Raw genomic sequence first — 22,684 nt, forward strand, 5'->3', positions numbered from 1 at the left:
CCTATCTTTACAAGTTACAATTTGAAAATGCAATTGACTTGTTTAATAAAATTATTACTTTACATTATTTGCATTATTATAATGTATTTGATTAAATTAGTGTCATTAATCGGGTCCAAATTCAGTTGTAAAATTATCAAAAGTTCATTACTTTTATTAAGTAACAGATATTATTTTAAGGGTATATATGTCTGTCTATACTTCGATAGATCATAAAAATACATATACATGGTAGAAACCATTGGACTTAAACACAAAACATCCTCAATTTTATCATTTCAACTAAAGCTACATTTAGTTTTTATATCAATTTTTTATAAATTTGCTGCATAATTTTTTTTACTCATATTGTAAGTGTGTCGTAATCTAGTATATATAATAATCTCATTATTGGTTTTGTTGTCAATACAGGAGGACATGGGTTCGAGTGCGTTGAAGCGCGTTATCCTCCTATTTATGAGTTGAAGAGGGGCTATGGGTAGTTTTAAGTATTATGTAAAAAAATTAAATATGACCATAACCTATAATGAGATTATTAAAAAAAGTAAACAAGGAAAAAAACATCCTACACACTAATCAAAAAAATTATCCAAAAGATTACTTAAAAGAAAACATATTAGACAAAATAAAACCACAAAAAATATTGACAAAATAAAATCACAAAACTATGAACAAAATCATGAAAATATAGATTGAAATTAAAAGCAAAATAAAATTACGAAAAAAATGTTACAAAAACCACAACCAGTAATCAACTCGAAGACCGATGTTGTCCACAAAAAAAGTTTAATTTGAAAAAAATTGAGTAGATGAATTTTTCTACGAAAAGAAAAAAAAGGAGAATAAGACTAAATGATTTCAAATTTAAGTAATTTAGAATTGATACAAACTTTGAATTTAAGATATTCCAAATCTAACTCTCTCTTTTAATCAAATGAGATTAAAATTAAATTTAATAAAGATTATTCTTATGGAATTGAATCAAAATAATAAATTAGGAAAATGATGATAATATATGTTTTGAAAACCATAAATGTTGTTATATATACTGTCGTTGAATATTTAATTGAGATTAAAAATCAAATTAGTGCCATTAAATTCATAATCAATGTGGAGTTGACAATTTTAGACCACAGGTGTCGTTAATAATTAGGTAAAGATGATCTTTGACTTAAAATAGAAGGTCGTTCCAAAATAATAAATAAATGAAAAACCCTGTTTTGGTAAAACAATGAACATGTGGGCACCTTCACTGCCTCATATTCTAAATTATTATACTAAGCATTAAACAATTGGAATCCCTCCTCAGCTTCAACTATGGGTTTTTGCCACTTGCCATTCCCTCCTATATGAATATGCATGTTTTATTTTTATAATCAAGGAATCTTTTGCTATGGAAAATGTTGATTTTTAATAAAGACTAATCACAATTTCATCATCTAGAGAGGTTGAAATATAATTTTACTAATTTAGAGGGACTAAAACACTTTTTTTTTAAGAGGTCAAGGCGCTTACCTTCCCCTCTAAATTTGCCCCCGGCTTTTGGTCTAGTTTTTGAAGTAAATTCAGCCCATTGAGGGGCACTAAATTAGTTGCCCTGACCAATTCAACTTATTTTTTTCTTTTTAATATTTTTTTATAAATTTTTAGTGATTTATTTTACTAAACCCTAAACATTTTTAGGGGAACATGCATTTATTGGTTGGTGGGTTTAATAGATTATAATTAGTTCTATTCGAATTTGGTTTGTATCTATTGAAAAATTAAAATTATGCTTAAAAAAGTGTTTAATTATACTCCAATCTTTATACTCTTTATAATTTTTAAATTCGACTTTTCTATTAAATTATCAATTAGATTTTAAATTTTGAATATTAAAATACCACACATTCAAATCTAATTGAAATTGCCATCAGTGTAATCAATTGGATTTTCATTTTCAAATCAATCAAACAAGTGACTGAAAATAAAAACAAAGGACTAGATTTCAAATTTTCAAAAATACAGCTACTAAAAATAAAATTAAACCTTTCGAAGCCATGTTTTTGTGATTACAACAAGTCACATATCTATATCTGATTGAACTGTAAATATATCATGGAACTTTCTACATTTAAATCCTAATTTTTCCATTATCATCTTCTTCTTCTTCTTTTTATCTAGTGCTTTTTTTTTTTTTTGCTTGGGGGTCCATTTTTTCACCTACTTTGCATTCTCTTCTGCTTTATCTAGGTTTTCAATTTTGTTTTTGAAATTCCTAGTCATTTTCTTTATATAACCCTCTCTTCTTATTCTTCTTATCATTCCTTTTAGCAAACAACTTTGAAAGAATATATTCTCATGGTTGCTTTTTTATTTCAAGAACCAACAATCAACCATTCTTTTTCTGCACCATGAACAACCATTTTATTCTTTCCTTTTTTAAATAAAATAAATATTCTTTTTTCACTTTCACTAGAAAATCATAACATGTAATAGGTGGTAGTAGAATGAAACCCTTCTTTGAATTTTAATCTCCTTCTTAGCTTTCTCTTCTTCTTGTTTGGTGACTATGGAAACTAGGGTTCTTGATGGTATAATCAATAGGTTGCTTGAAGTTAGAGGAAAACCAGGGAAGCAAGTCCAACTTTCTGAGCCTGAAATAAGACAGCTTTGTCTTGTTTCTAAAGACATCTTCTTGATGCAGCCCATTTTGTTAGAGCTTGAAGCACCTATTAAGATCTGTGGTATATCTTTTTCTTTTTCCTCTGTTTTTTTCTTCATTTTAATTTTCATTTCTATGTTGATTTTGATCCTTTTTTAAATGGGTTGCTTATAGTTTATGTGTTTGAACATGGAAAGTACTTGTCTTTTTGGTGCGTCGTGTTGTGTGATCACTGAAATGTTCTAAATTTGACACCCTATAACCTGTTTGTTGGAAGTGATGTCTCATGTTTATGTTGTTCTACTACACCTTTTAAAGGTGACTGCATGAACCAGTTAAACTAAATTTGAGTATCTATGTCTTAAAGGAGACATACATGGCCAGTATTCGGATCTGTTAAGGCTGTTTGAAAATGGCGGCTTCCCTCCTCGTGCCAATTACTTATTCTTAGGAGACTATGTAGATCGTGGCAAGCAAAGCCTGGAAACCATATGTCTTCTCCTTGCATACAAGATCAAATACCCTGAAAACTTCTTCCTTCTAAGGGGCAACCACGAGTGCGCGTCCGTGAACCGCATCTACGGATTCTACGACGAGTGTAAACGAAGGTTCAATGTCCGGCTCTGGAAAGCATTCACCGATTGTTTCAACTGCCTTCCCGTCGCGGCCCTGATCGAAGAAAAGATATTCTGCATGCACGGTGGACTGTCCCCAGAGCTTCGCAATTTAGACCAGATTCGAAACTTGAAACGGCCTACTGATGTCCCAGAATCCGGCTTACTATGTGATCTCCTATGGTCTGATCCTAGTAAAGATATCCAAGGCTGGGGGCCTAATGATAGGGGTGTTTCATACATATTTGGTGCTGATAGGGTGCTTGATTGTCTAAAAAAACTTGATCTTGATCTAATATGCCGTGCACACCAGGTTCAATAATGCAGCTCACATCAAATGTATTCAGTATAAACTCGTATAGTCTCTCGCTAAACCGAATCTATATGGTTGTTTGCTTGCAGGTCGTCGAAGACGGATACGAATTCTTCGCCAACAGGCAACTCGTAACCATATTTTCAGCACCAAATTATTGCGGAGAGTTCGACAATGCTGCCGCCATGATGAGTGTAGATGAAACATTGATTTGTTCTTTCCAAATATTAAAGCCTGCAGCTAAGAAACCGAAATTCGGGTTTGGGACATTCACATCAACTAAGTCTCCTACACCTCCATCTAGAATCAAGGTATACATAAATTAACATACTCGTGTCAGATACATATTTATATCCGGAATCAACGGTGTCCTTACTTTGTTCTTTGAATCTTTGTTTTGGCAGTCATTTCTTGGAGCCATGGTATAATGATGGCTACCATTGGATATGGGAAGAATTGCAAAGTAAAAACTGGAAATCTGGTGATTTCTAGGAGCATTTTTATGATTGGTATAAGGTAAATTTGAAATAGTTTTTTTTTTCAATGTATTGACCCTTTTGTAAAATAATAGTTTAACAGAGTCCCCCTCTGTTCCTCTTCTTTCATCTCTGTATTTAAGCTTTTGGGTTTTTGTATTGTAATCAATGAATGAAAATGAAAAGAGGGATTGGTGACTATTTGCAGTAGTTAGTAAATCCATAAGCTTCTTGATCTTGCCATTTGTCTCTATACTTGATTTAGTTAATCTTAATGTTTATTTTTTTAATTTTAAAATTTAGTCCTTAACTCAAATAATAGCATTTAAATAAGTTAGGTCAAACTTTGCTTTTAGTCTCGTACTATATATAACTTGGAGATTTAGTCTTTGTTCTCTAAATTTATTGTTTTTACTTTTATACTTTTCAAATTTTGAAATTTTAGTCCTGATTCAAACAATCATCTTTAAATCCGTTAACTAAAATTATGTGACTTTTATATGAGAATTATGTAAAAATAGCATTATGACATGGCATTACACATGTGATAATGTATATTTGTCTAATAAGATTTTGAAAATAGTAGAATTTAGGGATAATAGGTACCTAAATTTGATAACTTGTATCGACTTGGTACCCAAATTTGGAAACTGTAAGTTAACTTGGTATTTTTTTTAGGTATCTGACTAACATGGTTAAAAAAGCTGGTGAGGCACTTAACTAATAGCACAGTGGCACATGGCAACATCACATTTTTACATGTGACAACTTTTTTAAAAGAAACTAAACTTCAATTTTTTTGCACATGTCAAAATGTGAGACTGCCACGTGTCATCATATTATAGGTCATTTGTGTCATGTCAACATGTTTTAACGGTGTTAGTTAGGTCACTAAAAAAAGTATCAACTCGGATTACGATTTTCAAGTTTAGGTCCAACAAAAAATTTAGTTACCAAATAAATATAAGTTGCCAAATCCAGATATCTCGGTATATATTAATCCTAGAATTTAACTGAAAGAATTAATGACTCTCTTATGATAAAGGCTGAAATTTCTAAATTTTAAAAATATAATAACTAAAAATGATGAAAATAGAGTGTAGGGACTAAATTAATAAGAATCAGACGAATAAAAGCGTTGAATATGTGTAAATAATACACTTTCTTTTCCATTGTGCATTTGGAATGAGTAAGAGGGAACACGAATAAGACTCAATAGCAAGAAAGGGTGAAGGCAATGTGGCTGCACTTTCGTTTTCAAGTACATCAATTATTTCTACTAGTGGTTTGATCGAATATCATCATGTCTTGGTGATCCTCATTACCTACTTTTGCTGCTTGATTAACCAATTTGTCTGAATATCAAAGCACAATTTGTTGTTGTTTTATACCATTCATAAATTTGGGTAAACTACACTCAAGATCACTAAATTATTTATAAGTTTATGTTTTGGTTATTAAATTTTAAAAAGTTACAAAATGATTACTGAACTATTTAAAAACTTTCATTTAAGTCACTGGGTTATTAAAATTATTGTTATATGGCTGCTTGCACCACTTCTCTTCTATAGTCTGGTCTATTTTTCATGAAATAGTTTGAATGTCATGAATATGTAAACTAAAATTCCAAACAGCTTTATACTCCAATTTCTGATACTGACCGTCAGATCGACTTGGACCTAAGGTATGTTATTCTACTCACCGATGGGTACTGATCCACCATATCGATTGTCAAATCGTCGCTTGGAACTCGCTAACCAGAATTTTTTTTTAGAAAAATAAACTTAACAACCCAATGGTTTAAATAGAATTTTTTGAATAGTTCAATGTATTAAATGAAAACTTTTGAATAGTTTAATGTCCATTTTATAATTTTTTTAAAGTTGAGTGACCGAGATGTAAATTTACTAACAGTTTAATGACCTTGGGTGTAGTTTAGTTTTAAATTATTTGTTTAATACATAATTTGGTATTTGACTCGACACTTTTTTTCTAATATAGTAATTATGTTTTTTTCCAATGTGGTACATGTATTTAGCAAAAGTTATACATTTTGGTACCATAATTGTATTTATTTTTTAGCAATTAATTCTAGCTTTAGAGTTGATTTGATGAAAATTCACGCTAGCTAATAATATTAGCAATTAACTTTCATCAAATTAACCCTAAAACTTGAATTAAGTCACATTCATCAAACTGTATTTGACAAATTAAACAAATTCATAATTAACACTAAATTAATTCTATTAACAAAATGATGAAAAATTCAAATCTAATAATATTGACAATTAACTTTTTATCAAATTAACCCTAAAACTCAAATTAAACACTAAAAAGTTAACAATGCTACATTTGGATACCAAAATATATAACTTTTTTATTTAAAAATATCAACCGAATAATTAGGATTGCTAGTATTTCTTGTCAAAATTTATCAACTTGGCATGTGGATTAGGTTGCCTTCATATTATGTAGCATATGATTTTTTTTTTGGTACAAATTATGTGACATATTGTTGACAAAAAATAAACATGTTAAGTTCGATTTAATTTTAACAAAAACTACCAACTAATATAATGATTGGATTATAATTTTAATTTGAAAAATAAGAAGATTGAATTTTAACTTTTAAAGTATAATAACTAAATCTCAAATTCTATTAAAGTATATGGACTAATAGCATATTTTAAGCTTCTAAAATATATTTACTTTAATAATAAAATAAAGGGCTTTTATGAGTAAAAATCATAGATTAAGAGCTTATTTAACTACAAAAATAGATTGAGGGCTTGTTTATTAAATAAAAAAGTGAGTTGAAGGGGAATAAAAAGAAAATAATAAATAAGGAGGGCTTAGAAGGCAATTAGCCACATTTCAACTTTAGTGTCGCCACACCAAGGCGGTGCCAATTCACTTTCAAAATTTAAAATGGTAAATTTGCACATCAGGTCCTTGAAACTTTAGATCATTACATTTTAGTCCTGTGCCGCCTATGGGCACCATTGGTGTCGCCTTTCTATTCCCCTCCATCAGCCTCCTTTTTTTGTATTATTTTGGTAAATAAAAAAAGTTTATAATATTTTGGTATTTTTTATTTTTTGTAATATTTTGATAAAAAAACCCTATTATAAACAAATAAATATTTAATAATAAAATGTGTCATATCTTAATTTGTCATTTTATACATATAACTTTTAATTATCAGTTAAATTTTACTAAAACTTTAAATAAACAATTAATAGAATAGTTGATCAAATCAATTAAGTTATTAAAATCGTTAACTGCACCAACCATTACAATCAAGAATTAGCTATACCATTCCAAATCCTTTTTGTATATTTGTAATTTAGTCTATTTTTACTTTTAACAATTTAGCTCCTCTACAATTCAGATTTCAAAATTCAAGTCCAGTTATTAATACCGTCAAAATTTTTCTATTAAATCTAAAAATAGAAAGATTAAATTCCTTGAAATGAAAATCATAATTTTATAAAAGAAATATTTTAAAAAATCAAAAGAGTCTAGATACGTAACCAACTCTTTTCTCCTTCATCCCAATCCTCAGTTCTTCATTATCTCTATATTTCTTTGTAATTTCATCCTTTACTCATTGAACCATTAAAAAGGAAAGATTATTTTTGTTTTTGTTTTCTTCATTATAAGAGTTGTTTAAAAATCATCTTAGTGATGGTAAAGGATCAATTACAAGTTCTTAATGCACTTGATGTAGCTAAAACACAATGGTACCATTTCACAGCGATTATAATTGCTAGCATGGGATTCTTCACTGATGCATATGACCTTTTTTGCATTTCATTGGTCACCAAATTGCTTGGTCGCATATATTATCACAAGGAAGGTGATTCTACCCCCGGAACACTTCCGTCCAATGTCTCGGCTGCCATTAATGGTGTTGCCTTTTGCGGTACTCTTGCGGGACAGCTCTTTTTCGGTTGGCTAGGTGATAAGATGGGACGAAAACGTGTCTATGGCATGACACTATTGCTCATGGTTATCAGTTCGGTTGCCTCTGGTCTTTCGTTTGGCAGTGACTCTAAATCCGTGATGGCTACACTTTGCTTCTTTCGGTTTTGGCTTGGTTTTGGTATTGGTGGTGACTATCCTCTTTCTGCTACAATCATGTCCGAATACACTAATAAAAAGACTCGTGGTGCTTTTATTGCTTCTGTTTTCGCGATGCAAGGTTTCGGGATATTGGCTGGTGGGATGATTGCCATTATGGTTTCTGCAGTATTTAAGGCTTATTACCCTGCACCAAGTTATGAAATTGATGCTAACCTATCGACTGTGCCTGAAGCTGATTATATTTGGAGGATTATCTTGATGTTTGGAGCATTCCCGGCTTTGCTCACCTATTATTGGCGCACAAAGATGCCCGAAACCGCTCGTTACACTGCCTTGGTCGCCAAGAATGCTAAACAAGCAGCAGCAGATATGTCAAAAGTTCTTCAAGTCGATTTGGAATCAGAACCAGAGAAACTACAACAAAAGAAAGGGAACGAGTTCGGGTTGTTCACCACACGGTTTTTCAATCGACACGGACCCCACTTGCTCGGTACCACAAGCACTTGGTTCTTACTAGACATTGCTTTCTATAGCCAAAACCTGTTCCAAAAAGACATCTTTAGTGCCATTGGTTGGATCCCAAAGGCAAAAACCATGAATGCCATTGAAGAAGTTTATAAAATTGCAAGAGCTCAAACTCTCATTACACTATGCAGCACTGTTCCTGGATATTGGTTCACAGTGGCATTAATTGATAAAATAGGAAGATTCAAGATCCAATTGATGGGATTCTTTTTCATGACAATTTTCATGTTTGCATTAGCAATCCCATACCATCATTGGACACTACCCAACAACCGGATCGGATTCGTTATCATGTACTCGCTAACGTTCTTTTTTGCAAATTTTGGACCGAATGCCACTACGTTTGTAGTCCCTGCCGAGATTTTCCCAGCAAGGTTGAGATCAACATGCCATGGAATATCAGCTGCATCAGGCAAAGCAGGGGCAATGGTGGGTGCTTTCGGGTTTTTGTATGCTGCAGACGCTATCGGAGTGAAGAAATCACTAATGATTCTGGCTTTCATTAACTTTCTGGGAATGTTGTTCACATTTTTGGTGCCTGAATCTAAAGGAAAATCACTGGAAGAGATATCTGGGGAAGCTGATCAAGAAAAAGGAACTGAAACACAATCTGGCTAGCTAAATTGATGGATTTTGCTAGCAATTCTTGCCATTTTTTTTCTGGTTTATCTTTGTTTTAAGTTAATGCTATGTTGTCTTTTGAGATTTTTTGTTAATTCTTACCTGAATCCGGGAAAAACAGATCAATCCACCCGAATTTAAGCCGAATAGAATCCTATTTAATCCGAAAAATTTAGTAACACATATACATATAATGCTATCATTCCTCATAAACCAACAATAGAAGTAATAGTTTCATTTCATCAAATGTACTACAAGATGTGACCTTGATTGCATAACCGTAACTCAATTGTTTCCAAGAACACGAAAACATAAGTTGAAACCCTGGTTATTTAGTCGATTTCTCTATGCTTGGAACAATATCTAAAAGGGAATATAAACACATATACCATATGCATATGAGAGGAAACTTTTATGTTAGTCAAGCCCTGATGAAACAGTCTAAAAGGAGGGTATTCGTGAACTGACCATTTCGGTTTTCTTTATCAGAACACTGCTGGGAATACAAGAGAGATACAGGCGACTATTGTCTTAAAACTCCTGCAATGCTAATAGTATAAGTGTCAAATCCAACATTAGAAACCAAAGTTCAAACTTCGTAAAAATCCATAGCACAAATAGTACTAACCATTTTTGTTGGAAGCCTGTTCCAAGTCAAATCTTTTCGTGCCATGTTAGGTTGAGATTGGAAGATTCGTGGTCCTGAAAAGGTCTGCCATCGGATGAGGAGCAATACTGTGGAACTGTGAATGAAATTATGCTAGTGCTAGTACTACTAGTACTCTTCTGCTTCTTAGATGCCGAAGATTCAGCCGTCGAGCATAAGTCTTCTCTTCCTGAGGTCCCTGCTTCTTTATTCTGCTTATTCGGTTTATCCATATGCAACTTCTCTTCATCTACAGGTAATGGTCTCTTCCTAGGCAACAAACCATTGTTGCAGTTTTGAAATGATGGCACCCTTTGATCATTAGATGAATACGTCAGACATGAAGACTTTTCCTTTGGGATAACTTTCAGGATGGCAGAGGTCTTGATACTATCAGAATTATCGAAAACATCTTCATTCATCTGATCTGAAGTTGCGGATTTTGCAGCTGCTTCCATTTCCCACATTTTAAATATAGCTTCTCTTAGATGTTCTCGAGCTTTATCTATATCTATTATGGGTTTCGGATAGTTTAAGCCCAACTCGACACCTGCAGCTTTAAGCACGGTAAGAGGTGCATCCCATGGATGATGGATCCACTCGATTGGCATCCTTGCTAACTCTGGCAGCCATTGCCTTACGTATTCACCTTCAGGGTCAAATTTGGAGCCTTGAATCTGACTCAAAAAACCAACACAATATAAGGTCCAGAGATGGGAGAGTACTGGATTAGTTACTTATTTTGCATTTAATAAATTAACTAGTGTACTCAACGCACCTGCGGGCAGTCTAATTGTTCTAGCTCTTGACCATCTGGTAAACTCCCGGAGATGTACTGCCAACCAAGAATATCACATTCCAAATCTGCATCCAGAAGTGTGTCCCAGAAATATTTCATTCCCCACTTCCATGGAAGAAGTAGAAACTTCACCGCGAAACTCGAAACAATCACTCTTATTCTGTTGTGTATCCAACCGGTTGCCCAAAGCTCCCTCATTCCTGCATCCACTAATGGATATCCTGTCCGACCTTGTCTCCATACCTTAAAATGGTCCGCATCAGCATTCCAAGGAAAATACTTCATGTTTCTCAATAACGATCTCTCATGAGTGAACGGATAGTTGAAACAAAGATAACGAGAGTATTCTCTAAGCCCGATAGCCTTTAAAAATAGATTGACACTCTCTTCCCCTTGAGACTTCCATTCTCTTCGCCATAGTATCTGTTTCATACGTACACACCGGAAAACTTTCCTGACACTTATCTCTCCAAAATGAAGATATGGGGACAAAAGTGATGTTGAGCTGGCCCCAACCTTGAATCTACTTTTCGAATAGTCAAATAAATTCTGTTCGACAAACTCAGTTAGAGCCTTATCGGCATTGCTCCAACCCGGAGAACATCCTCTTCCTAACAAAGCATTGCTAGATTTTTCCAATTCATTTTCAAGCCCCAAACCTTCAATTGTGCACCTTTCAACCGTCCCTGTAACTAATAACAATTCAGCAACAAGTTATTCATTTTGCAATGAGAATATACGTATATATGTATACAAGCAGATCATTCATCTACACTCCATCTTTCCTTTTCATCAAAATCTATGTGCATAACTACGTATAAACTTACATATACATATACATATAAATGATGTTTGGTTTAAATCTACCTGCAGCTGGCATCAATCTCCACGGGGGAAGAAGTGAAACCGGTTCCATTTGCATGTTCAAGCACTTGTCCCAATATGCATCAAAGGTTGAAAAAGCTCGTCCCTCATCATCGTATATCTCCCATGGTTCATACAACAAATCTCCATTATAGCTTTGCACGGAGATGCCAACCTCTGCTAGTTTCTCTTCGATGCTATGATCACGAACCAGCGAAACAGGATCTGGAAAAAAAAGGACAACAAACCGTAATCTCAAGTATTTCGATGCTTTCATATATTAACCGAAAACATTGCACTGCAATTGGCATTAGTTAAATTCTCAAACTATTTAACCATGTCTAACTCGCCATTTCAGTATAAACAAATTAGAATTCATATTGGTTTAAGAAAGCAGCATTTGATCTGTAGATCGGAATATATACCGTAAAGACGGTTGACTACAACTTTCGTCGCCTCAGTAGCTTTGATGCAATCTAAAAGAGCTGAAAGGGTACTTTGGGTCTTAATCATCACAAGTTCAGCCCCAAGAGACTTCAATGACTGCTCCAAATGAGCAAGAGATTGCTTAAGCCACCATCGTGAAACTCGACCCGGGTAAAACTGCCCTTCCTCTTCAGGACACCATATATAAACCGGAAATACACTACCGTCCCTTGCAGCAGCTGCTAAAGCAGGATTGTCTTCAATCCTGAGGTCCCTCCTGAACCAAACTATTGTTTTACCGCTACTCATGTCAAACTAACAAGATCTTTCGAATAACACCGACATATTCGAATTCATACAAAGGCCTAAAAATTCTCACAAAACTTGATACAAACACTTGATAAACATCCCAATTAGACAATCACAATATGTATCCATGATATCCAACCATACCCTGACTTCAATAAAACCTTCCCTACCTGTCTCGTCGTCGGTCCCCGATTCGACCAATCAAAAAACACCATAACTTTCCCAAAATATCTCCAAAATCCAATACCTTGATGCAGACCTGCACTAGAATTAATAAACCTTAAAACCACACTATGAACTTTCCAGTACAATACAGAATACAGATACAACCTAATTCCCTTAATAATTGACATTAAAGAATGTTATCTTCAAACAATGACAACTAAAACAAGTAAATGGACCAAACCCCAATTTTTATTTGATATTAAATTGTTGAAGTTTTACCCCATTGTTGCTAGAAACTCAGAAAGAACAGATAAAAAAAAAAGATCACGAAGGGTTAGGTAAGAAAAAAAAGAAACATGATTGATGATATTTTGTTCGTTACTTACAGCGAATTTCCAACAGTGAGATTGAAGAAATGGAACTGGCAATGCCCATTTTGCTAAGTGTGGCTTGTATGTGTCAAGATCATGTGGGACTCATATGATATTGATGATGATCGTGGTGGGAGGAGACATGCCTTGTCAGCTTTGTTGATCCACTGTAAATTTCTCTCAATGAAAAAATTGGGTAAAAAGACCTTTTCAATCCCTCTCAATTTTAACATTGAGCAAATTGATCACTCTCAAAAAATTTGGAGCAACTTAATCCTTGCCAGTTTCGAAAGTGAACAACTAAAGACAATTAATTATCATGCTAATGTTTTTCATCAATTGTACGTGATTTTGATTGATATAATAATAATTTTATCCCTCAAAGTTTACACATTCTGTTAATTTGATCCCGATTTAATAAATTTATCTCATAATATTTATGTAAATGTGTAAATGTCAAAGCTGAATTTTTGAATTTTTAAAATTAAGGTCAAAATGACAAAATATATAAACATCAAAGGCTAAATTTGTTACTATATCAATCAAAATTATGTATAATTGTGGAAGATATTATCGTCCTGATTAATTGTTCTAAGTTGCTCACTTCCGAAATTGACAAATTAAATTGCTCCAATATTTTTTTGAGAGATCAATTTACTCAATTTTGTAATTTGAGAGGGACTAAAGAGGCTTTTTACCATAAAAATAAGTGATTAATTATCCTAATTTAATAAGGGTTTTTTCTTTCTTTCTTTCTTCATATTTGCATGAGCGAAGACTCATTTGTAAAGCTGTTCATTTGAATCATACAATGAATTGGAAATCCCCCAAGTTTTGTAGCTAGTATTTTTATTGATAAATTACACCAAAGGTCACTAGACTATTAGTAAATTTATGTTTTGGTAAATCAGCTTCAAAAGTTACAAAATGGTCACTAAACTATTTGAAAATTTTCATTAAGTCATTGAACTATTAAAATTATTGTTATATGATTTTCTCTGTTTGTACTGCCTACACTAATCGAAAACTCTCCTTCCCTTATCTTCTACAATTCAATTCTTTTTTCATAAAACATATTTGAACGTCACGAATCTGCGAACCAAAATCCAAAGAGCTTTCTTCTTCAATCTCCAACACTAATCGTTCGATCAACTTTGATCTAAGGTATGTTATGCTACTTGTCAATAAGTATTGATTCACCGTACCAATCGTTGAATCGTCACTTGGAACTCACTAAACAAACATTTTCATAAATAAATAAAATAAAATAAAAAATCAGCTTAACAGCCCAATGTCATAAATAAAAACTTTAGAATAGTTCAATGACCATTTTGTAATTTTTTGAAGTTGAGTGACCAAAACGTAAACTTATTAATAGTTTAATGACCTTAAGTGTAATTTACCTTTTCTTTTACAAATTGTTTTTATGCCTTGCTTTGGGAAAACAACTTCTCTGGTAGAAGGGACCATAAAAATGGGGGACCTCAAATTGGGGATATGGAACAAAATAATTTTTCTTTAAACAGCTTAGATACATTTAACAAAATGAATTTGGATCAGTTTTATACTTTTTTACAGTATATATTTCCATTTCATATATATTTTTTAAAATTCCTAATAAAAATTATAGATGTTGCAGATCAATCATATAACTCATATTTTTTTTGGTAAAGGTAAATAACAATCATTTTAGGCACTATAAAATTATCTAAACCTTCATGTAGAGTTCGAAGAATTGCATTTAGTGGTTGTAGGAAAATACAAATACTCGGTTCCAGGTTAAGAGTCATGATAGTCATTCAATCCGTTAATCGATTCCATTCACAAAACACGTACTTGAGTTCAATTTTTCAATCACAAGCAACTAGTCTTTTTATGCTCCATAGCACAACATTATCATAATCTATCTCACCTTTCGTACGGATAAGATCCAAAGTTGTTAAACTGTCCGTATCCAGGAGCACCCGCCTCACTTTCATTTTCCTTGCTAGCATCAATCTATTGTAGATACCTCATAATTCAATCTCAATACTACCACAGATCTTTATGTCCCATGCAAAACCATATTGCCCAACACAAAAACTTTTAGAATTTTGTTGTTTCCGTAGCTTCTCTCAATTTATAATTTGTAAAAACAAAATGGACACAAAAACTTTTAAAATGTCGAGTCATTGTTTAGCTCGACTCAACCTATATAGGAAAGATTAATTTCAAGTTTAATTTTTATTTTAGATTTAGGTTAGATCAGTTTTTCTTAATGGTATAAATGAGATATTAGTACTTGCAAATTATTTCAAGTATGATTTAATAATTATTGAGTAACTCAAGCCAAATTCAAGCTTAATATTCAACTTAAATGGCTAGCAAGTCTCATAAAGCTTTTTATATTTTTATATTATTAAATTATATTATTACCCTATGTATATATTATTAACCCTAAGCTTAATTATCGAGTCAAGCTCGAGCTTCAGTACAAAAACAGGTAAATAAACTTAATTGAGATTGAGTTTAAGTAGTTTGATTATATCTCGAATTGAACTCGAGCTTCAAGAATATGTTTGATTAAGCTCGAACCGAGTATTAAGCTCAAATCTAATAGTATTTGGACTCAACTCGACTCGATTACACCTCTAGACTTTTTTTTTATACAAAAAAAATTTTAACCGAGTCTTGTTTAGGGCTCCTAAATCAATTAAAAAATAGTAAAATGGAGAAAATATTTATATATAATTTTTAAATTAAATATTGATTCAGACCATAAATCTAAATTAAAAGATCAAGATTTAATTCCCTCTATAAGATTTTAAATCAGAAATTTTTATTTTATGTGAGTCGACTTTGAAAGAAAAATTATAACATTTATACTTTTTATTATTTAAAAAAATAAACGGTTTGAAAAAAAAAATCTTTATGGAAAACGATTAAAGATACTGTCAAAATCTTCGTTTTCAATTTTCTCTGCTCAAGCTTTTTTATTTTCTTTTTCCTAACGAAAATGTCGTTAGGGCACAAAAGTTCGGGGAATCCAGCCGCCATCCTTTCTTCTCTCATGAACAAAAGAGAAAAGCTTCAAGACGAGCTTCGCAATATCGAAAAGCAGGTAACAGTTTTCCTGCTTCCCCATGGAAAATTTTGCTCTTTCCTTTCCCTCTTTTCTGTATATATATATTGGTAAAGAAGCTACAAATTCGTTGAATTTTGCTATTAAGATTAAATTTCTTAATTTAATTCATATTTTTTGCAGGTTTTTGAGTTAGAAACTAATTATTTGCAAGATTCGAGCCATTTCGGGCATGTTTTGAAAGGATTCGAAGGGTTTCTTTCTTCATCCAAGAACACAGCAAAGTAATTATATTTTTTATTAACCCATATTTTATCAACTGCTGGTAATTTTAATCTGAATTTATTTTTAATCATTTAATTGCCAGTTTGCAGATTATTGTCAATTGTATGAATTTGAACTTCTTCGCTGGAAAATTTTCTAGTTCTATTGAAAGATTAGGGTGAAAATTGTTACATAAGCTTGTATTTTCATAATAGCTTAGGTTACAATAACAATACTTTGCTTGATTAATGAAGATTTTGTACCTGTTTTTATCATAATTATATGTTAATTGAGACTCCTACTGAATACTCTGCTGGTTGTTAAGTATTTCATGTTTGATTTTCTTTTTTTCTTTTTTTTTTTGTGATGGAAAATTCATGTGAACTTGTTTTTGTATGTAGCTTGAAGAGGTCTAGGAAATTTCAGCCTGAAGATAGATTGTTTTCTTTGTCATCAGTCACGTCACCAGTGGTATGTGATGGAATAAGCTTCGGTATTTATACATTAATTGTTCCTTTTACCGCTTTCTAGTTCGTTCTCACGCAGCAGAGGCAACACTTGCGAATTTAGTGTTAGGTAGTTAGAGTTAGGAATGCTAATTTGGCACGTCGAGTTGCTTTTGGCGTATGCATATTTGGATGTTACATTTTATTGTGCGGACAGACACTAGGAGAACTTGCGGCGTAATGTAATAGCAACAACACATGCTGAGATGGTTAGTGGAAGTTTGGTATTAGGGTTTCGCTCAAAACTTGATTAAACTCGAAGCATAAAGGAGCTTTTTCAGTAATATACCCTTCTAGGACTGATATGCTCTATTTCTACTATCTATGATCATATTAGAACATAAAAGCATTTAATTGAGTGACTAAGTGTAAAGTCAGTACGGTTGATTCTCATCTTTAGATTTTCTTATAGTGTATCTTTCTCAAAAGAATATCCGTTTGCTTATTGTGTTGAGACAAACTGTTATTTACAGTTGGTGAATGAAATTGTTGCTGTTTATATTGATAATGTTTATATTATCCCAGCCTTACCATGATTGTGCAATTGTGCTGCTCCTTCGATTTGTTTGAGCAGAAATCAATTGTGCAAAAATGGACATGTAGTTGAGATATTTATTCAGGTTTAACAAAGACTGCTTTGTTCACTTTGCTTCTTTATGTTCAGGCTGACGAACTCGGAGTTCGACAAGATGGTAAACCTTGTTCATTAAGATACTAATGTTACCCCCCCCCCCACACTTAAAATGCCATTTTTTTACGATGTGTGATACGGAATCCTCTCTGTTGCAGATGGAAGATCCGACTTCGGCTCAGCTCGGTCTAAGGGTGGAGGCTTAGCTGCCAATGGCCAGTGAGTGTGCTCATCCATCTTTACTATTTGGGTTTCTATTTTAACAAGTTAAAGACTGAGTTGGTTCATTTATTTATTTTTACTTTCAGAGGGAAACCAAAGAAGGGAAGGACCGCCTCATCAGCAAGAGATGGAAAGAGAACGAGGCCATCAAGCGAACAAGATTTCGATGATGAAGATGACCCTGATATGAGCTTGAGATAACTTATAAAACAACCACTTAAAATGTAATTTTAAATGTAGGTTTGTAGGTGTTCTTTTTTATTACAATTGAAGGGAATTCTTAGTATTAGTCTTAGGTAGCCTTGATGTTGAAAGCAGTCGCTAGGGTAGCTTGTATTACTTTGTCAAATGTAGCAAATCTAGGTATCATGTATTATGTATAACTATTGTATAATTTCCACTTTCCTGTATCTTGATTGATTTCATTGTATTATGTTGTTGAATATTCGCATAGAATTATGTATACTCTAAGCTCAACTCCAGTTGTATATTTTTAGACATAGTAATTCATGTCGTAGCTGTTCATTGTTTTCAGATTTCAGATATTGTCGTGTTTTAATTGTGTTTTAAATAATCATTAGTTTAACGAGAGGGGAAAATTTTTAATTTTGCCCTCACTCGTCCGTAACGTATTAGCTATGTATCTGGATATCGTAGTAGGAATTTGGGAACCATTACTACCCCAAGTGAATCATATGATCAAGGTAACGTGACCGCAGAAAACTCCAGATTTATGGGTATAAATGAGACATTATTAGTTCCCAAGCTGCTCGAATTTGATTCAAAAAAGTTACAACTCAATTCAATAATGAGCTGTCATTAAGTCAAATTCGAGCTTAACAAGCCTTATTCAACTTTTCACTTTTAATATATTTTATAAATATTTTTTTGTAAAATTATTTTATTACCTTTAGTATATATTATGAACTCTAAACTTAATTACTTAACCAAACTCAAATATGAAAATTTATGAACAAGCTTAATCAAACTTCAACTCAATTAGCTTGCTTATATCTGAGTTTGAGTTGTAAAGATAGATATTCAATCAAAGCTCGAGTCAAGTATCAAGTTCCAAACTGCAAGTCAGGTTCGAGCTCGACTCAACTCAATTATACCCTAATTGAGATTCACAGTAAACAATACACTAGATAGACAAAAAAAACAATGGTCACCAACAGTATCGATATCCCATTTAAAATTGGAGCATAAAATCCGGGATTACGGTAAAATATCCAAAATATCCATGAACAAGTGACAAGTATAATGAAGATCTCGATCAGAGGACGTCGCTTACCAATCACTAACAGTTCATCTAGAACGGTTTTTTATTCAAAACTGCAGCTAATCCTATTAAGGCAAACCACTCCTCTTCCAAACAGATTATGGAAATGATGAATGCATTCATGAGAGGCACGAGTATGCCAATTCCTTCTCCTCGGTCAGCTCCACTCCAGTCAAGTCCAACTTCTTCCTCGAGAATTCATCAATTGCCAGCCCTAAGACAAAAGAAGAAATAAGGAAACTTACCAATGAGCATATATACAATAAGACTTCACTTCAGCAATAAGTGATGGTTTCATCCTCTTAGGGAATCCCAAGGTGTGGGAGGGGAGGAGAAAGCATCAATATCTTGTTCTTCGTATTAGTTTAACACACACTGAACAAGACTACATACAACTAACATGTAATGGGATCATATTTTCCTGTATTCTTACCTTGGACAATTGTCCATTCTCCATTCTTACAAGTTACAGGGAAGGAATAGATGACCCCAGCTGGGGCATTGTATGAACCATCAGAGTAAACCCCCATGGAAACCCATGTGCCCTACCAGTGCAACCAAATAAAGTAAAAAATGAGATCATGACCGTATGAAATATCATATAAAAATTAACAGATTAACAACATTGCCAACCTCGGGAGTTCCAAGGACCCAATCACGAATGTGATCACAAGCAGCACTAGCAGCAGATAGTGCACTTGAGAGTTTCCTAGCTTTGATGATTGCAGCACCACGTTGTTGAACAGTGGTTATGAATTCTCCATTCAACCTTTAATGAATCAATAATTTCAAAATGATGTTTCAAAAATCTCATTTCAAATAAAATTATTTCATCAGACAACAAATCCTGTTTGTATTATTTTATTTACCATGCATCATCCTTAACAAGCTCGCGAACCGGCTTTTCTCCAGATGGAGTCATAACAGTTGCGTGATTGACATCAGGATATTGAGTTGATGAATGATTACCCCAAATAATCACATTCTTAACATCAGAAACTTGGACATTTAGTTTCTCTGAGATTTGACCTAGTGCCCTGTTATGATCCAGCCTTGTCAAACAGGTAATGTTCTTTGCAGGGATTGAAGGTGCAAATTCCTTCAGGATCAATGCATTGGTGTTGGCAGGGTTAGCAACAACCAAAACCTGAAACAAACAGGAAAGTCAAACAACAAGCGAAATCTTTGAATTGAGCAATTTGCTACAATTTTAACAAGTTATAAGACCATACGTTTGTCCATTCCGCAAAATCAGTAACAAAACACAAAATACATGACACTTCAAAGAATTCCAAGAAATAGAACTTCAAAATTTCAACAATATATGCTCTGATCTATATACGTGGAGTTGAGACATTTTTTTCTCACCTTGCAGTTAGGAGCTGCATGCTGTTCCAAGGCAGAAGCCTGAGACTTGTAAATAGACACATTCTTTGACATAACATCTTTCCTCTCCATTCCTTCCTTCCTTGGGAAACCACCAACCATGACAGCAACATTGACTCCAGTGCATGCCTCAACAGCATCAGTTGTAGCAACAACACCTGACAAAACAACAAGAGGTTAAATCCCAAACCATACAACATATTCATACTAATTCAGTAGAACCTAAAATACAGCTCGAGAACACCATTCAAAACTTAAACAACGTGATAATGACCATATATATACCCTTTAGAAGAGGAAATGCAGCATCCACCAACTCCATTTTGACACCATTCAAAGCCTCCGCAGCAGGTGGGATATCAAGCATGTGAAGGATCACGGGCTGGTCAGCACCCAACATGACTCCCCTAGCAATCATGGGTACAAGAGCATACCCGATTTGTCCTGCAAATACAACAATAACTCTTTAACAAGTCCTTTCGAAGGGATAAAAAAAGAGAACACCAAGTCTGAGCTAAGTTAGTCCGACTCAGGTGCAAATATTTGATACAGTATACGGATATCTTCAAGTACTTGAAGGAACTTTTGAGAAAGTCGATCGCAGGTACTCCAAAATAAATAAGGAATCAAATTTAATTCAACTCCTAAGCACTAAATTTTTTAATGTCGATTCCAAACATAGCAGATTCCTCCATTTTATTTGTGACCTGAGCAAGTCAACATACTTATTTTTCACATTAGCATAAAGTTCAAAAAATTTCAAAATCTTAAATCACTTCTTCCATCATTTATCATATAAACTTCTACGATCACTACTTTGAGCTACTAAGCACAGATCCATGGCAGATCAAAATTACTTTTCAGTAAAATCCGACTTCTAGAGCAATTTGTGTTCTAATCCAAACAATAATCAGTCCAATCAAAACATCCAAAATACGAACAGTTGAAATCCAGATCCCTATTAACTAGATCTGAAAAGAGAGATCTGATTCATCCAAAAAGAAAACTAGATCTACAGATAAGATTTAAGCTGAGAAATGTTTTAAGTACAGGATCTGATCAATGGAACATAACAGTACCTGCAGCTCCAGTAACGAGGACGCGAACTGGTTCTTTCGCCATTGATGAAAGACTGACTAAAACGATACCGTTTAGCAAGAATTCAGTGGAGAGAGAGTGAGAATGAAGAAGACTTCGAGCAGAGAGACAAAGAGGGAGAAGAAAACGCGAAGAATCGGAGGTATTTATAGGCCAAAGGAAATGATATTACCGAGGAAAAATTTATGATAAAAACAAGTGGGCCTTTTGAGTTTTGCAAAAAAAATCAGTGGAACGTCGTCGTTTGGAGATGAGAGAGAATATATATGACGTTGAGATGCATGCGAGCAACGTTTATTGAGCCCACACCGCATAGATGCGTGAGAGTAGTGGACAGTATCATGCGTGCCGGAACGTCAGTTATTTTTTTTGGTAAATTTTTTTTTAGTCCCTGTGCCTGTGCCTACGCTTAGGATAGAAAAAATTTAAATCCGACAGTAGGGATGGCAAAACTTGAACTTTTTAATAGATTTCAAATGAAATAGAATGAATTTTCGAAAAGTGGATATGGAGCAAGGTAGTGTAAATTTTGTTTTAATAGTGGGTACGGAGCAACTATGGTAATTGTTTGCCCTGTCTCATCTCACCCTACTTCACTACATAAAATTATTATTTTGTCATTGTATATATAAAACTATTAAACGGGTAAAAATATTATGATGGATTTATAATATTAATAAAATCCTTGACTGAGTTTGTGTCATGAGTCAATCAAACATCAACTCGATTAAAAGAATTATAAAATATCTTTTCGTAATTAAAATAAATTATATTATTTTGAGAGTACTTTACTTTTTTATTTTAATAAAACCCAATAAAATAAATATATACATGGTGAGATTTGAACTCACGCCAATTAAATTAGTAAAATCTTAAATTTATCATTCAACCAAAGCTAAATTTTAATATGTTTTATACATTTTTATTTAATATGCACAATTTATTATCTCAGTCAATTTTATATACTAATAATATTATTAATTGAGTTTCGACATAAGTAAACTTAACAATACCTCACAATTGATGAAAATGTCATGATAAATAATTGTAATGCGTTTAGTATAGTTAATTTGATGTATTTATGTGTTTAAACTTCGTTTTACTCACAATTTAATTTATTTTTATTTTAATATAGTACATATTTCATGTGTTATTATGATTAATTACTTCCAAACTATCGTTTCATTGTTTATTGTATGTTATTTTTAAACATATTTATGTTTTAAATCTATAGTTTACCCACACATACGCATGTGATAAGATTTCAAGTTATAGAAAGATGGTTAAATATTTTTATGAATAATTATGTTTAAATATTTGCATGACTTCAAAAATATTAAAGATAAGTAGCAAAACTAAATTGTAGCACAACGGG

The 22,684-nt window shown here is 33.0% G+C and overlaps 5 protein-coding genes across 9 annotated transcripts; 3 read left to right on the forward strand and 2 right to left on the reverse strand.

Annotated features, from left to right (window-relative positions):
• Positions 1-2,189: 2,189 nt before the first annotated feature.
• On the forward strand, positions 2,190-4,248 carry LOC105796730 (serine/threonine-protein phosphatase PP1 isozyme 3). The gene is made up of 4 exons (XM_012626528.2): positions 2,190-2,726; positions 3,012-3,571; positions 3,661-3,882; positions 3,976-4,248. Exons 1-4 carry the CDS (start codon positions 2,552-2,554, stop codon positions 3,997-3,999), a joined length of 981 nt encoding a protein of 326 aa, XP_012481982.1. The 5' UTR covers positions 2,190-2,551; the 3' UTR covers positions 4,000-4,248.
• Positions 4,249-7,734: 3,486 nt separating this feature from the next.
• Positions 7,735-9,276, forward strand: LOC105796728 (low affinity inorganic phosphate transporter 1). The gene has a single exon (XM_012626525.2). It carries the CDS (start codon positions 7,735-7,737, stop codon positions 9,274-9,276), a length of 1,542 nt encoding a protein of 513 aa, XP_012481979.1.
• A 212-nt stretch (positions 9,277-9,488) lies between these two features.
• On the reverse strand, positions 9,489-13,000 carry LOC105796727 (cryptochrome-1). 5 transcript variants are annotated; one of them, XM_012626520.2, is made up of 6 exons: positions 12,875-13,000; positions 12,014-12,582; positions 11,592-11,813; positions 10,704-11,416; positions 9,908-10,602; positions 9,489-9,819 (listed from the first exon to the last, which is right to left on the reverse strand). In XM_012626520.2, exons 2-5 carry the CDS (start codon positions 12,321-12,323, stop codon positions 9,934-9,936), a joined length of 1,914 nt encoding a protein of 637 aa, XP_012481974.1. In that variant the 5' UTR covers positions 12,324-12,582; positions 12,875-13,000; the 3' UTR covers positions 9,489-9,819; positions 9,908-9,933. The 5 variants fall into 5 exon arrangements, with proteins under 5 accessions (XP_012481974.1, XP_012481975.1, XP_012481977.1 ...); XM_012626521.2 differs by having other exon boundaries at positions 12,014-12,587; positions 12,875-12,987; XM_012626523.2 differs by lacking the exon at positions 12,875-13,000 and having other exon boundaries at positions 10,704-11,410; positions 12,014-12,748.
• A 2,765-nt stretch (positions 13,001-15,765) lies between these two features.
• Positions 15,766-18,084, forward strand: LOC105796731 (chromatin modification-related protein EAF6). The gene is made up of 6 exons (XM_012626529.2): positions 15,766-15,959; positions 16,104-16,204; positions 16,586-16,655; positions 17,355-17,382; positions 17,480-17,540; positions 17,630-18,084. Exons 1-6 carry the CDS (start codon positions 15,855-15,857, stop codon positions 17,742-17,744), a joined length of 480 nt encoding a protein of 159 aa, XP_012481983.1. The 5' UTR covers positions 15,766-15,854; the 3' UTR covers positions 17,745-18,084.
• A 624-nt stretch (positions 18,085-18,708) lies between these two features.
• LOC105796729 (malate dehydrogenase) lies at positions 18,709-21,459 on the reverse strand. Its single transcript, XM_012626526.2, has 7 exons — positions 21,291-21,459; positions 20,497-20,655; positions 20,194-20,369; positions 19,695-19,972; positions 19,459-19,594; positions 19,259-19,370; positions 18,709-19,039 (listed from the first exon to the last, which is right to left on the reverse strand). Exons 1-7 carry the CDS (start codon positions 21,331-21,333, stop codon positions 18,945-18,947), a joined length of 999 nt encoding a protein of 332 aa, XP_012481980.1. The 5' UTR covers positions 21,334-21,459; the 3' UTR covers positions 18,709-18,944.
• Between the last annotated feature and the right edge of the window lie 1,225 nt (positions 21,460-22,684).

Source organism: Gossypium raimondii, chromosome 3 (assembly GCF_025698545.1).
Source record: "Gossypium raimondii isolate GPD5lz chromosome 3, ASM2569854v1, whole genome shotgun sequence".
NCBI lineage: Eukaryota > Viridiplantae > Streptophyta > Magnoliopsida > Malvales > Malvaceae > Gossypium > Gossypium raimondii.